Source organism: Xenopus tropicalis, chromosome 10 (genome assembly GCF_000004195.4).
Source record: "Xenopus tropicalis strain Nigerian chromosome 10, UCB_Xtro_10.0, whole genome shotgun sequence".
Taxonomy (NCBI): Eukaryota; Metazoa; Chordata; class Amphibia; order Anura; family Pipidae; genus Xenopus; species Xenopus tropicalis.
The window spans coordinates 51,979,855-51,992,376 of record NC_030686.2 but is presented as its reverse complement, the minus strand read 5'-3'; the positions used below and the strand labels follow the sequence as shown (position 1 = coordinate 51,992,376).

The 12,522-nt window shown below is 57.3% G+C and overlaps 1 protein-coding gene across 2 annotated transcripts; it reads right to left on the bottom strand.

Annotated features, from left to right (window-relative positions):
• Positions 1 to 626: 626 nt before the first annotated feature.
• crlf3 (cytokine receptor-like factor 3) lies at positions 627 to 12,277 on the bottom strand. 2 transcript variants are annotated; one of them, XM_002943285.5, is made up of 8 exons: positions 12,070 to 12,275; positions 7,688 to 7,895; positions 7,486 to 7,570; positions 7,239 to 7,416; positions 6,646 to 6,868; positions 6,416 to 6,548; positions 2,625 to 2,737; positions 627 to 2,163 (listed from the first exon to the last, which is right to left on the bottom strand). In XM_002943285.5, the coding sequence occupies exons 1-8, from the start codon at positions 12,187 to 12,189 to the stop codon at positions 1,907 to 1,909; spliced, it is 1,317 nt and encodes a 438-aa protein (XP_002943331.1). In that variant the 5' UTR covers positions 12,190 to 12,275; the 3' UTR covers positions 627 to 1,906. The 2 variants fall into 2 exon arrangements, with proteins under 2 accessions (XP_002943331.1, XP_004916370.1); XM_004916313.4 differs by lacking the exon at positions 2,625 to 2,737 and having other exon boundaries at positions 12,070 to 12,277.
• Positions 12,278 to 12,522: the final 245 nt, after the last annotated feature.

The window sequence follows — 12,522 nt, the reverse complement described above, 5'->3', positions numbered from 1 at the left end:
GGGGCTTAGATCCCCTGTGCTAGAGAATTACCCCCCATTCTGTATGTCCCACGTCTGGCTCTGTAGGGGCTTAGATCCCCTGTGCTAGAGAATTACCCCCCATTCTGTATGTCCCACGTCTGGCTCTGTAGGGGCTTAGATCCCCTGTGCTAGAGAATTACCCCCCATTCTGTATGTCCCACGTCTGACTCTGTAGGGGCTTATATCCCCTGTGCTAGAGAATTACCCCCCATTCTGTATGTCCCACGTCTGACTCTGGGGCCGTTGGGCATATGGCGGGGTGGGTGAATACCCGCTACTAATCTACAGCAGCAGAAATAGTGGCCCATCCCCTGACTGCTGCTCCCATGAATCCCCCCCATGTTACTGTAGGGAATGGGACCAAGGTTCTAGCCCCTCCTTTTCCCATAGATATAGAGCAGTATTTGTAACCATCTCGCATTTCCCTTTACTGACTATGATTGGCGTCGGTCTGTATTTGTCTCCTAATCCATAGAATGATCCATAGTCGCTCTCTTGCTGGGCTTGTAGCATTGATTTTATTGGCTACATCTTTGTTTCTTACCTCCATTCATTAGTGGGGCCTCCTGTATAGTGTGTGTGTGTGTGAATAATGGAAGCAGGGCTAGAGAAAAGCACTTTATTCATAGAAAAGAACATGGAGAAGCTGCGCAAGCCATTTCTACATTACCCAAGGCACAATAACCAGCCCCGGGCGGGGGTAGGATTGTCACGAGCAATAACCACTGGGGTGAATTCATTAGAAGCTCAGAGGCAAAATGTCACATTAATGGCTCAGTACCATCATCCCTGCATACTAAGGGACAGATTCATCACACTGGGAAATTAAATCTCCCCCCCTCCCCCCATTCGTAAGTGATTTTAAAAGGTATATTTATCGATTGGTATAAGTTTTAGAGAGTGGGGGGATTAAAGACTCACACATTGATAAATCTGCCCCTAACAGTCAGCTCTTGGGTACATGCTGCCTACCTGGGGAGCTTACGCTTAGCATCATCCCTTACCCACTGGTGCCACCTGTATTACCCTGTGGGGCCAATCAGCAGACACAGAGCTACACACAGCAAAGGCGTGACCCCCCCTACCCCGGCCCAGATAGATATATGGGGTATCGGAATGTCTGGCACAGCTGAACTGCCATACACCATCCTGCTCATTCCTCACTGACATTCACATTACAGGGTTAAACACTGTATTAGGGGCAACAAGTAAAGGCCCTAACAGCAGACCCCCCCCCCCCAATCCCAACTGAACATGAGAAGGCAGCGGTATTAGTTCCCTCCCCTGGGTAGCAGGGTTGGAGTACAGATTAGACTGAAGCCCAGCAGATCTCCCCCCACCATCCCATAGTGACATGGGCTGTTCCCCTGGGAACTGACAGTTGGAGCAGCGTTTGGCACTGACCCATTCACATAAACAAGTAAATAAGTGTATAAAAATACATCTGTAACAATAATATATGTATATATAGGAACTTTTCTTATACCCTGAGCTGCACTCATACCCCAGCAGCAGCAAAGCAAGGGTGCTGCCCCCCTGCAACCTCACTTGGGGGCTATTCCAATATGCCTGAGCTACAGGTCCAGCCCAGAGAGCCAGCAGTAATAGTCTGGGACTGACTTGCATAGCACAAGAGGATTCATTAGCAGAGCTCTAGTCCCTCCTCCAGGGAACAGCACAGAACTACATCTCCCAGAACTACATCTCCCTGTAGTTCTCTAGCTGCCCAATACCCAGGCACAGCAATGGCAATCGTGGAAGGGGGAGGCACTTTTAGACCCTGAGCTACATGGGGCAGACACGTGGCTTTATGGGAACAGCTCTAACACTGATGGGCAATTCTGAGGGGGCCGCTCTGACCTCTATCCTGTCCTTATCAGGGGGCTCAGAACACCAGCACCTTCCAGCCAGGGTGAACAAAGGAACAACCAAAGTAGAGGGAGTCACATGACTCTTCTAGCAACCAATCAAACACCACTTCCCGGTTGCTGGAACTGATTGTTACTCTCCGTTTTTGGAGGGGGCCCTCGTTGTTGTTGGCTTGTCCCGAGGTCATGATCTCCATGTCGAAGGTGATGGGGCATCCAGGGGAAACAGGGGGGAGCTGGTTGGTCATTTCTTTTCCATTCACATAAACAGCACCTGATGGGAAGACAGGAGCTAATCAGCTTAGAGCAGCACTTGGTGTAAACACAGAACCTACTACCCCCCCAGGTGTGCCAGCTCCCTGTGCCCTAATGCCCCTCAGATGTGCCAGCTCCCTGTGCCCTAATGCCCCTCAGATGTGCCAGCTCCCTGTGCCCTAATTCCCCCCTGTGCCCTCAGATGTGCCAGCTCCCTGTGCCCTAATGCCCCACCATACCCTCACATATGGGCGGCATTTGTGGGTGCAACAGTGGATTTGGGGGGCATTCCCACTACATCAATACAAAGCAAGCAGAGATTTTTCAGAAAACGATAGAATTTCTCCATTTCCGTATTTGTATCGTTTGCTATTAATATGGGGGTTCCCTGATCTGTACCCCATTCTCTCTTTATTCACATGTGACTTACCCCAGGGGCTGCAGAATGAATATGTGCATGACCTGTTCCCCCAAACCTACCGCTGGTACTGACACATACGGCCGCGTCCCGCTGCAGCGACTCACAGTCATAGCGCCGCTCCACGCACACCCCGATACTGTCACGCTTGTCCATCTGCCCCACGCTCTCCACCCTGTGTGCCAAACACACCAATCAGTGCCTGCTGTTATGTCACCTACCCCTGGGGGGTGCAGGCCCATCTCAGCCCAAACTCATGCTGGTATCTGTAGGGCTGGATCTGAACAAACACCCCTACACTAGACTGTAAGCTCCCTGGGCAAGATCTGTATATCCCAGAGAGTCATTGGCTATAGTGTGCCCAGTGGGTGGGTAGGTGATGCCCAGATACAGCGTGACAGGACACACTGCCAGCTTGGCACAAACGGCACGGGGGGGGGGTAAGGAGCCCCATGAGGGGGTATTGGGTAACATAGAGCGGCAGCTTCGTGCCTGTTACATGCCAGCAAGTGATAGCAGCGTCTCCATTTAGCGAGCGGCGCCAGGGTCACATTAGATCCTGTAACGGGAAGGAGAGACGCTGGGTGCCAAGCCTGTGTCATTACTCAGAACTGCCAGTGCAGGGATCACATGGAGCCCAAGCCTGCGCCATTATGGGACTAGCGAGCAGCACCAGGGTCACATTAGATCCTGTAACGGGAAGGAGAGACGCTGGGTGCCAAGCCTGTGTCATTACTCAGAACTGCCAGTGCAGGGATCACATGGAGCCCAAGCCTGCGCCATTATGGGACTAGCGAGCGGCGCCAGGGTCACATTAGATCCTGTAACGGGAAGGAGAGACGCTGGGTGCCAAGCCTGTGTCATTACTCAGAACTGCCAGTGCAGGGATCACATGGAGCCCAAGCCTGCGCCATTATGGGACTAGCGAGCGGCGCCAGGGTCACATTAGATCCTGTAACGGGAAGGAGAGACACTGGGTGCCAAGCCTGTGTCATTACTCAGAACTGCCAGTGCAGGGATCACATGGAGCCCAAGCCTGCGCCATTATGGGACTAGCGAGCGGCGCCAGAGTCACATTAGATCCTGTAACGGGAAGGAGAGACGCTGGGTGCCAAGCCTGTGTCATTACTCAGAACTGCCAGTGCAGGGATCACATGGAGCCCAAGCCTGCGCCATTATGGGACTAGCGAGCAGCACCAGGGTCACATTAGATCCTGTAACGGGAAGGAGAGACGCTGGGTGCCAAGGCTGTGTCATTACTCAGAACTGCCAGTGCAGGGATCACATGGAGCCCAAGCCTGCGCCATTATGGGACTAGCGAGCGGCGCCAGGGTCACATTAGATCCTGTAACGGGAAGGAGAGACACTGGGTGCCAAGCCTGTGTCATTACTCAGAACTGCCAGTGCAGGGATCACATGGAGCCCAAGCCTGCACCATTATGGGACTAGCGAGCAGCACCAGGGTCACATTAGATCCTGTAACGGGAAGGAGAGACGCTGGGTGCCAAGCCTGTGTCATTACTCAGAACTGCCAGTGCAGGGATCACATGGAGCCCAAGCCTGCGCCATTATGGGACTAGCGAGCAGCACCAGGGTCACATTAGATTGTGTAACGGGAAGGAGAGACGCTGGGTGCCAAGCCTGTGTCATTACTCAGAACTGCCAGTGCAGGGATCACATGGAGCCCAAGCCTGCGCCATTATGGGACTAGCGAGCAGCACCAGGGTCACATTAGATCCTGTAACGGGAAGGAGAGACGCTGGGTGCCAAGCCTGTGTCATTACTCAGAACTGCCAGTGCAGGGATCACATGGAGCCCAAGCCTGCGCCATTATGGGACTAGCGAGCGGCACCAGGGTCACATTAGATCCTGTAACGGGAAGGAGAGACGCTGGGTGCCAAGCCTGTGTCATTACTCAGAACTGCCAGTGCAGGGATCACATGGAGCCCAAGCCTGCGCCATTATGGGACTAGCGAGCGGCGCCAGGGTCACATTAGATCCTGTAACGGGAAGGAGAGACGCTGGGTGCCAAGCCTGTGTCATTACTCAGAACTGCCAGTGCAGGGATCACATGGAGCCCAAGCCTGCGCCATTATGGGACTAGCGAGCAGCACCAGGGTCACATTAGATTGTGTAACGGGAAGGAGAGACGCTGGGTGCCAAGCCTGTGTCATTACTCAGAACTGCCAGTGCAGGGATCACATGGAGCCCAAGCCTGCGCCATTATGGGACTAGCGAGCGGCGCCAGGGTCACATTAGATTGTGTAACGGGAAGGAGAGACGCTGGGTGCCAAGCCTGTGTCATTACTCAGAACTGCCAGTGCAGGGATCACATGGAGCCCAAGCCTGCGCCATTATGGGACTAGCGAGCAGCACCAGGGTCACATTAGATCCTGTAACGGGAAGGAGAGACGCTGGGTGCCAAGCCTGTGTCATTACTCAGAACTGCCAGTGCAGGGATCACATGGAGCCCAAGCCTGCGCCATTATGGGACTAGCGAGCAGCACCAGGGTCACATTAGATTGTGTAACGGGAAGGAGAGACACTGGGTGCCAAGCCTGTGTCATTACTCAGAACTGCCAGTGCAGGGATCACATGGAGCCCAAGCCTGCGCCATTATGGGACTAGCGAGCGGCGCCAGGGTCACATTAGATCCTGTAACGGGAAGGAGAGACGCTGGGTGCCAAGCCTGTGTCATTACTCAGAACTGCCAGTGCAGGGATCACATGGAGCCCAAGCCTGCGCCATTATGGGACTAGCGAGCAGCACCAGGGTCACATTAGATCCTGTAACGGGAAGGAGAGACGCTGGGTGCCAAGCCTGTGTCATTACTCAGAACTGCCAGTGCAGGGATCACATGGAGCCCAAGCCTGCGCCATTATGGGACTAGCGAGCAGCACCAGGGTCACATTAGATCCTGTAACGGGAAGGAGAGACGCTGGGTGCCAAGCCTGTGTCATTACTCAGAACTGCCAGTGCAGGGATCACATGGAGCCCAAGCCATTATGGAACCATGCTACATCTCCCGTCAGAAGCTGCTCTTGTTTGGACTCCAACGGGGAAGCTGTGAGGCAATTTTCTAATATGATCAGGACTGGTGGGGGGGAAAAGGAAAGGCTAATAAAGAGTTAATCCCAAGCTGCAGGCATACCATCAGTTCTCCCAATAGTGCCCTTAAGTCTCCCCATATTTCTCCCGTTCAGATGATCAGAAACCTCATAGGAAAAAAAACACTAAGCTGTGTAAAGAAAGTTCCCATAATGCCTCGCTCCTGCACCAAGACCCCTGTACATGCTCAGTTAACAAATCTTTTGACAGAGAACTCAGAGCAGTGTTCCTGTGAGTGCTTATGGTTGTATTTACTTACACCTTTCTGTTAAAGCTACTGAGTTTGTACCTTTCCTTCTCCTTTAAGAGTTAGTGCCAGAGGGAGCCAGCATTTGTTTCCCACTGCAGCCCCCCAGCCTCTACAGCACAGACAGGGGATTTAGATGTAAGGGGGAGGGGCAGACAGGGTATTTAGCTGTAACGGGGGAGAAGAAAGAAGATTTAGAAGTAAGGGTGGCCAGACAGGGAATATAGATGTAACAGGGGATTTAGAAGTAGCATGGGGGCAGATGGGATTTAGAAGTAGCATGGGGGCAGATGGGATTTAGAAGTAGCATGGGGGCAGATGGGATTTAGAAGTAGCATGGGGGCAGATGGGATTTAGAAGTAGCATGGGGGCAGATGGGATTTAGAAGTAGCATGGGGGCAGATGGGATTTAGAAGTAACGGGGGGGGGGGGGCCCAGACAAGAAGCACTGCTAGCCACACAAGTTATACTGAGGGTATGGGGGGGTCACTATCTCACCGGAATGTCAGGGTTTGCCCAGGCAGGTAGGTGGCAGCTTTGGAATAGAGGGCTCCGTGGCTCACACAGTCGTTCCGAAGGGCGATGTTCCTCCTGCTGCTTAAACTGTAACCGTCATAGCCGGGGCTCCACTCTGGGAAAGGAAGCACTAAGTTACCTAAAGAGCAGTGGGGGGCTGCTTCCCCCCCCCCCCCCCCTGCTCAGCCGGAGAGAGGATATATTGAGCTTACCATGGGGGACCAGGGTGGTGCAGCCAGTCTGCGGGACACTCCATGGGCTCCATTCCTGCCTCCCATCCCCCCGAGCGCACACTCGGAACTGATAGTCCACGTGGGGGTCAATCTGCAGCACTAGGAATTCCGACTCACTGCCCACGTACACATCTTCATAGTGGCTGCCGGTGTTCTTGCGGTACTGGAGCCGGTAGTCCTGGGCCACAAAGTCATCATCACACTATGGAGGGGAACAGAATTTCATTGGTACAGCCAGGAATAAGAGGGAGGAGACTGACGGGTAAAAACATACAGGGGTGGTTCCTCTTGGAACTGTCTTTGCCTCTAGGGGGCAGTGTTTTATGTACAGCTTGCCTATGGGTAAGTGCCAGTGTATTAGCCATCCAATCAGCAGCTAGGGTTCCCTATGCCTATACAATGGGCACTCACACTGGCAAGGGAAGGCCAATCCACCAAGTGGCGGGCTTAGTGTTTGTATTCCTCTGGCACATCTTCCCCAAAGTCACGGAACCCCAGTAACTGCCCCCATAGTAAGAGAAGCAGAAGTGTAGATGTGTGTGTGTATACAGTATGGGGGTGGGCATACCAACCTTACACCACCTCACCAGGATTGCCCCCGGCCTCTCTATCAGCTCCTCCATTTGTACCGGCGGCCTGGATGCCACGCTTCCCAGCTTACATATAAGGTCTCGCACCAGGGGTAGGAAGATATCGTCCAACTGCGCCGAGAGACACGGCACTTCCACCAGAGACGGCACCTCCGGCAAACTGACGGAATAATGTGAGCGTTAGCTTCTCAGGCGAGGGGAACAGGCTGACTGGATATTGATGACTTACCTGTCCAGCTGATTGTGAAGCGCCTTGTTTGTAAAGTTATACAGGTTTTCGTTATTTCCAGCAATGCCTGAAACAGCCATTTCACCTGAAACGGAAGGATTGGTGGTAAGCGCCGGCTCCAGAGACACACACTGACCCCCGTTCCATTCTGGCACCCCCTGTATGCGCGGCACAGGTGGCATTATGGCAGCTCCTCACCTACCTTCTTTCAGCAAGTCATCAGCCGTGTTGACCCCTTGTTCCAAGAGCTTCTGACAATCATCCAGGGGTTTAATATTGTCCTGTTCGATGGCGCTCACCTCCTGTATCAGGGTCTCTTGGCGCTCGTCCAGCAGTTTGGTTATGGAGGCCTTCAGATCGATAAAGTGTTGGCGCAGGGCATGGCACGTCTGGGCCGCACTCTCTTTAATCTGCAACATGATCATATAGGGCTCATCTTCCCTACTTCTCTTTGCTTGGGTGTGGCACCCTTCCATAAGTGCCACCACCCCTCTTGTCACACCGTGCAGCATCGTCCCCTCCTGCCTGGAACAGGCAACTGAACCAGAGGGGCAAATAAGTAGCCCCTCCCCCACACTGTGGGCAACAGAACACTCAGCTTGTGCCTTCCTGCTCCTCTCGTAACTGCACCTGCCCCCTGAGCTCAGGCCTCCATTAGCAACCGAGAACCAGACCCCCGTTGGTGAGAGAGAACCAGACCCCTATCAGTGAGTAGGAGTAGTCTACCAAATCTACCTTAGAAATACTATGAAAATAACAGGACTGGCACCTTCCCACAGGGTGCCAGGGGCAAACCTAAGGAGCACAGCTGCAGGGTGGGTGCCAAATCTGGGGCCATAGGGTGCCAGGGGCAAACCAAAAGAGCACAGCTTCAGGGTGGGTGCCTAATGTGGGGCCACAGGGTCCCAGGGGCAAATCTAGGGAGCACAGCTGCAGGGTGGGTGCCTAATGTGGGGCCACAGGGTGCCAGGGGCAAACCTAAGGAGCACAGCTGCAGGGTGGGTGCCTGATGTGGGGCCACAGGGTGCCAGCAGCAAACCTAAGGAGCACAGCTGCAGGGTGGGTGCCTGACGTGGGGCCACAGGGTGCCAGGGGCAAACCTAAGGAGCACAGCTGCAGGGTGGGTGCCTGATGTGGGGCCACAGAGTGCCAGGGGCAAACTAAGGAGCACAGCTGCAGGGTGGGTGCCTGATATGGGGCCACAGGGTGCCAGGGGCAAACTAAGGAGCACAGCTGCAGGGTGGGTGCCTGATATGGGGCCACAGGGTGCCAGGGGCAAACTAAGGAGCACAGCTGCAGGGTGGGTGCCTGACGTGGGGCCACAGGGTGCCAGGGGCAAACCTAAGGAGCACAGCTGCAGGGTGGGTGCCTGATGTGGGGCCACAGGGTGCCAGGGGCAAACTAAGGAGCACAGCTGCAGGGTGGGTGCCTGACGTGGGGCCACAGGGTGCCAGGGGCAAACCTAAGGAGCACAGCTGCAGGGTGGGTGCCTGATGTGGGGCCACAGGGTGCCAGGGGCAAACTAAGGAGCACAGCTGCAGGGTGGGTGCCTGATGTGGGGCCACAGGGTGCCAGCAGCAAACCTAAGGAGCACAGCTGCAGGGTGGGTGCCTGACGTGGGGCCACAGGGTGCCAGGGGCAAACCTAAGGAGCACAGCTGCAGGGTGGGTGCCTGATGTGGGGCCACAGGGTGCCAGGGGCAAACTAAGGAGCACAGCTGCAGGGTGGGTGCCTGACGTGGGGCCACAGGGTGCCAGGGGCAAACCTAAGGAGCACAGCTGCAGGGTGGGTGCCTGATGTGGGGCCACAGGGTGCCAGGGGCAAACCTAAGGAGCACAGCTGCAGGGTGGGTGCCTGATGTGGGGCCACAGGGTGCCAGGGGCAAACTAAGGAGCACAGCTGCAGGGTGGGTGCCTGACGTGGGGCCACAGGGTGCCAGGGGCAAACTAAGGAGCACAGCTGCAGGGTGGGTGCCTGACATGGGGCCACAGGGTGCCAGGGGCAAACTAAGGAGCACAGCTGCAGGGTGGGTGCCTGATGTGGGGCCACAGGGTGCTGTTGTACTGAGCTCACATTTACTCTTCCTCTTTCTGCTCAGCTGGATGTCGGGCTGACAGGAAGATCACACAAGTGGGCCGCCCGTTGCACAGGAAGCCTTTGGTCGGGGGGGGGGGGGGTGCATCTTTAGAACTGGAGCAGGAAACGCTTCCTCGCAGAGACACAGAGGGGGGAAGCTAAAGCCCCGGCTGCTGATTGGCCTACGGGGGAGCTGTGTGTATCTCATATAAATCCTGTCTGGGTGTTCTATTAAAGGGGAAGTTATTCACTCACACATTGGGGTACATGGGCCCCTCCTTTAGCAGGTCGGACTGCAGAATTGCATGTTGGGTCCATAACCATTAACCTGCTCTGAGCCACTACCAACCATGAGAGATGGTGCCCAAAGGCATACAGGGTAACTGAGCCCAGGGGTGGTGCCCATAGGGCCCAACGCATTGCTTCTTTATATGTCCCAATACGGCACTGCTGGCTAAAGCAGAAATGCCAGTCTCTCCCCCGGTGGGACCCAAGTGCCAGTCTCTCCCCCCCTCCTTCCCTGTGGGACCCCAGTGCCAGTATGTGTGACCCCCCTCCTTCCCTGTGGGACCCCAGTGCCAGTATCTCCCCCCCTCCTTCCCTGTGGGACCCCAGTGCCAGTATGTGTGACCCCCCTCCTTCCCTGTGGGACCCCAGTGCCAGTATGTGTGACCCCCCTCCTTCCCTGTGGGACCCCAGTGCCAGTATGTGTGACCCCCCTCCTTCCCTGTGGGACCCCAGTGCCAGTATCTCCCCCCCTCCTTCCCTGTGGGACCCCAGTGCCAGTATGTGTGACCCCCCTCCTTCCCTGTGGGACCCCAGTGCCAGTATCTCCCCCCCTCCTTCCCTGTGGGACCCCAGTGCCAGTATGTGTGACCCCCCTCCTTCCCTGTGGGACCCCAGTGCCAGTATGTGTGACCCCCCTCCTTCCCTGTGGGACCTCAGTGCCAGTATCTCCCCCCCTCCTTCCCTGTGGGACCCCAGTGCCAGTATGTGTGACCCCCCTCCTTCCCTGTGGGACCCCAGTGCCAGTATCTCCCCCCCTCCTTCCCTGTGGGACCCCAGTGCCAGTATGTGTGACCCCCCTCCTTCCCTGTGGGACCCCAGTGCCAGTCTCTCCCCCCCCTCCTTCCCTGTGGGACCCCAGTGCCAGTCTCTCCCCCCCCTCCTTCCCTGTGGGACCCCAGTGCCAGTCTCTCCCCCCCTCCTTCCCTGTGGGACCCAGTGCCAGTATGTGTGACCCCCCTCCTTCCCTGTGGGACCCCAGTGCCAGTCTCTCCCCCCCTCCTTCCCTGTGGGACCCCAGTGCCAGTATGTGTGACCCCCCTCCTTCCCTGTGGGACCCCAGTGCCAGTCTCTCCCCCCCCCTCCTTCCCTGTGGGACCCCAGTGCCAGTCTCTCCCCCCCTCCTTCCCTGTGGGACCCCAGTGCCAGTCTCTCTCCCCCTCCTTCCCTGTGGGACCCCAGTGCCAGTCTCTCCCCCCCTCCTTCCCTGTGGGACCCCAGTGCCAGTCTCTCCCCCCCTCCTTCCCTGTGGGACCCCAGTGCCAGTCTCTCCCCCCCTCCTTCCCTGTGGGACCCCAGTGCCAGTCTCTCCCCCCCTCCTTCCCTGTGGGACCCCAGTGCCAGTCTCTCCCCCCTCCTTCCCTGTGGGACCCCAGTGCCAGTCTCTCCCCCCCCTCCTTCCCTGTGGGACCCCAGTGCCAGTCTCTCCCCCCCTCCTTCCCTGTGGGACCCCAGTGCCAGTCTCTCCCCCCCTCCTTCCCTGTGGGACCCCAGTGCCAGTCTCTCCCCCCCTCCTTCCCTGTGGGACCCCAGTGCCAGTCTCTCCCCCCCTCCTTCCCTGTGGGACCCCAGTGCCAGTCTCTCCCCCCCCTCCTTCCCTGTGGGACCCCAGTGCCAGTATGTGTGACCCCCCTCCTTCCCTGTGGGACCCCAGTGCCAGTCTCTCCCCCCCCCTCCTTCCCTGTGGGACCCCAGTGCCAGTCTCTCCCCCCCTCCTTCCCTGTGGGACCCCAGTGCCAGTCTCTCCCCCCCTCCTTCCCTGTGGGACCCCAGTGCCAGTCTCTCCCCCCCTCCTTCCCTGTGGGACCCCAGTGCCAGTCTCTCCCCCCCTCCTTCCCTGTGGGACCCCAGTGCCAGTCTCTCCCCCCCTCCTTCCCTGTGGGACCCCAGTGCCAGTCTCTCTCCCCCTCCTTCCCTGTGGGACCCCAGTGCCAGTCTCTCTCCCCCTCCTTCCCTGTGGGACCCCAGTGCCAGTCTCTCTCCCCCTCCTTCCCTGTGGGACCCCGATGCCAGACTCCCTTCCCCCCCGGTGGGACCCCGATGCCAGTCTCCCTTCCCCCCGGTGGGACCCTGATGCCAGTCTCCCTTCCCCCCCGGTGGGACCCTGATGCCAGTCTCCCTTCCCCCCCGGTGGGACCCTGATGCCAGTCTCCCTTCCCCCCCGGTGGGACCCTGATGCCAGTCTCCCTTCCCCCCCGGTGGGACCCCAGTGCCACGCCTGACCTGTGTCCGTGCCAGTGCCAGGGCGCCCATTCGCTGCTGCAGTTCATTCCTGTAGTTCCGAGCCGCCTCTATACTCTCCCGGGCCTCCTGTATCAGGGCCCCCACTTCTGGCCCCTCCATCCCAAGCCCTGACAGGCGGCGTGTCCCTCACTCCCCTCCCTAACCCAGCGGATGCGGAAGTGCCGGGAACCACAAGCCCCATAATCCCCTGCGCCCATAGGCGGAGCTCTCGGGGCGGGAACTTCACTCAACTTTATTGCTGCCAGCCTAGTGAGGGAGGGGTCGGTGCCAGCCTAGTGAGGGAGGGGCCGTGCCAGCCTAGTGAGGGAGGGGCCGTGCCAGCCTAGTGAGGGAGGGGCCGTGCCAGCCTAGTGAGGGAGGGGCCGTGCCAGCCTAGTGAGGGAGGGGCGGTGCCAGCCTAGTGAGGGAGGGGCCGTGCCAGCCTAGTGAGGG

Coding starts and splice junctions, on each gene's coding strand:
- crlf3 (XM_002943285.5), bottom strand. CDS start 12,189: ATGGAGGGGCCAGAAGTGGGGGCCCTGATACAGGAGGCCCGGGAGAGT. Junction 7,417..7,485: donor CTTCACAATCAGCTGGACAG/GTAAGTCATCAA, acceptor TTATTCCGTCAG/TTTGCCGGAGGTGCCGTCTC. Junction 2,738..6,415: donor GGGCAAACCCTGACATTCCG/GTGAGATAGTGA, acceptor TTTGGCACACAG/GGTGGAGAGCGTGGGGCAGA.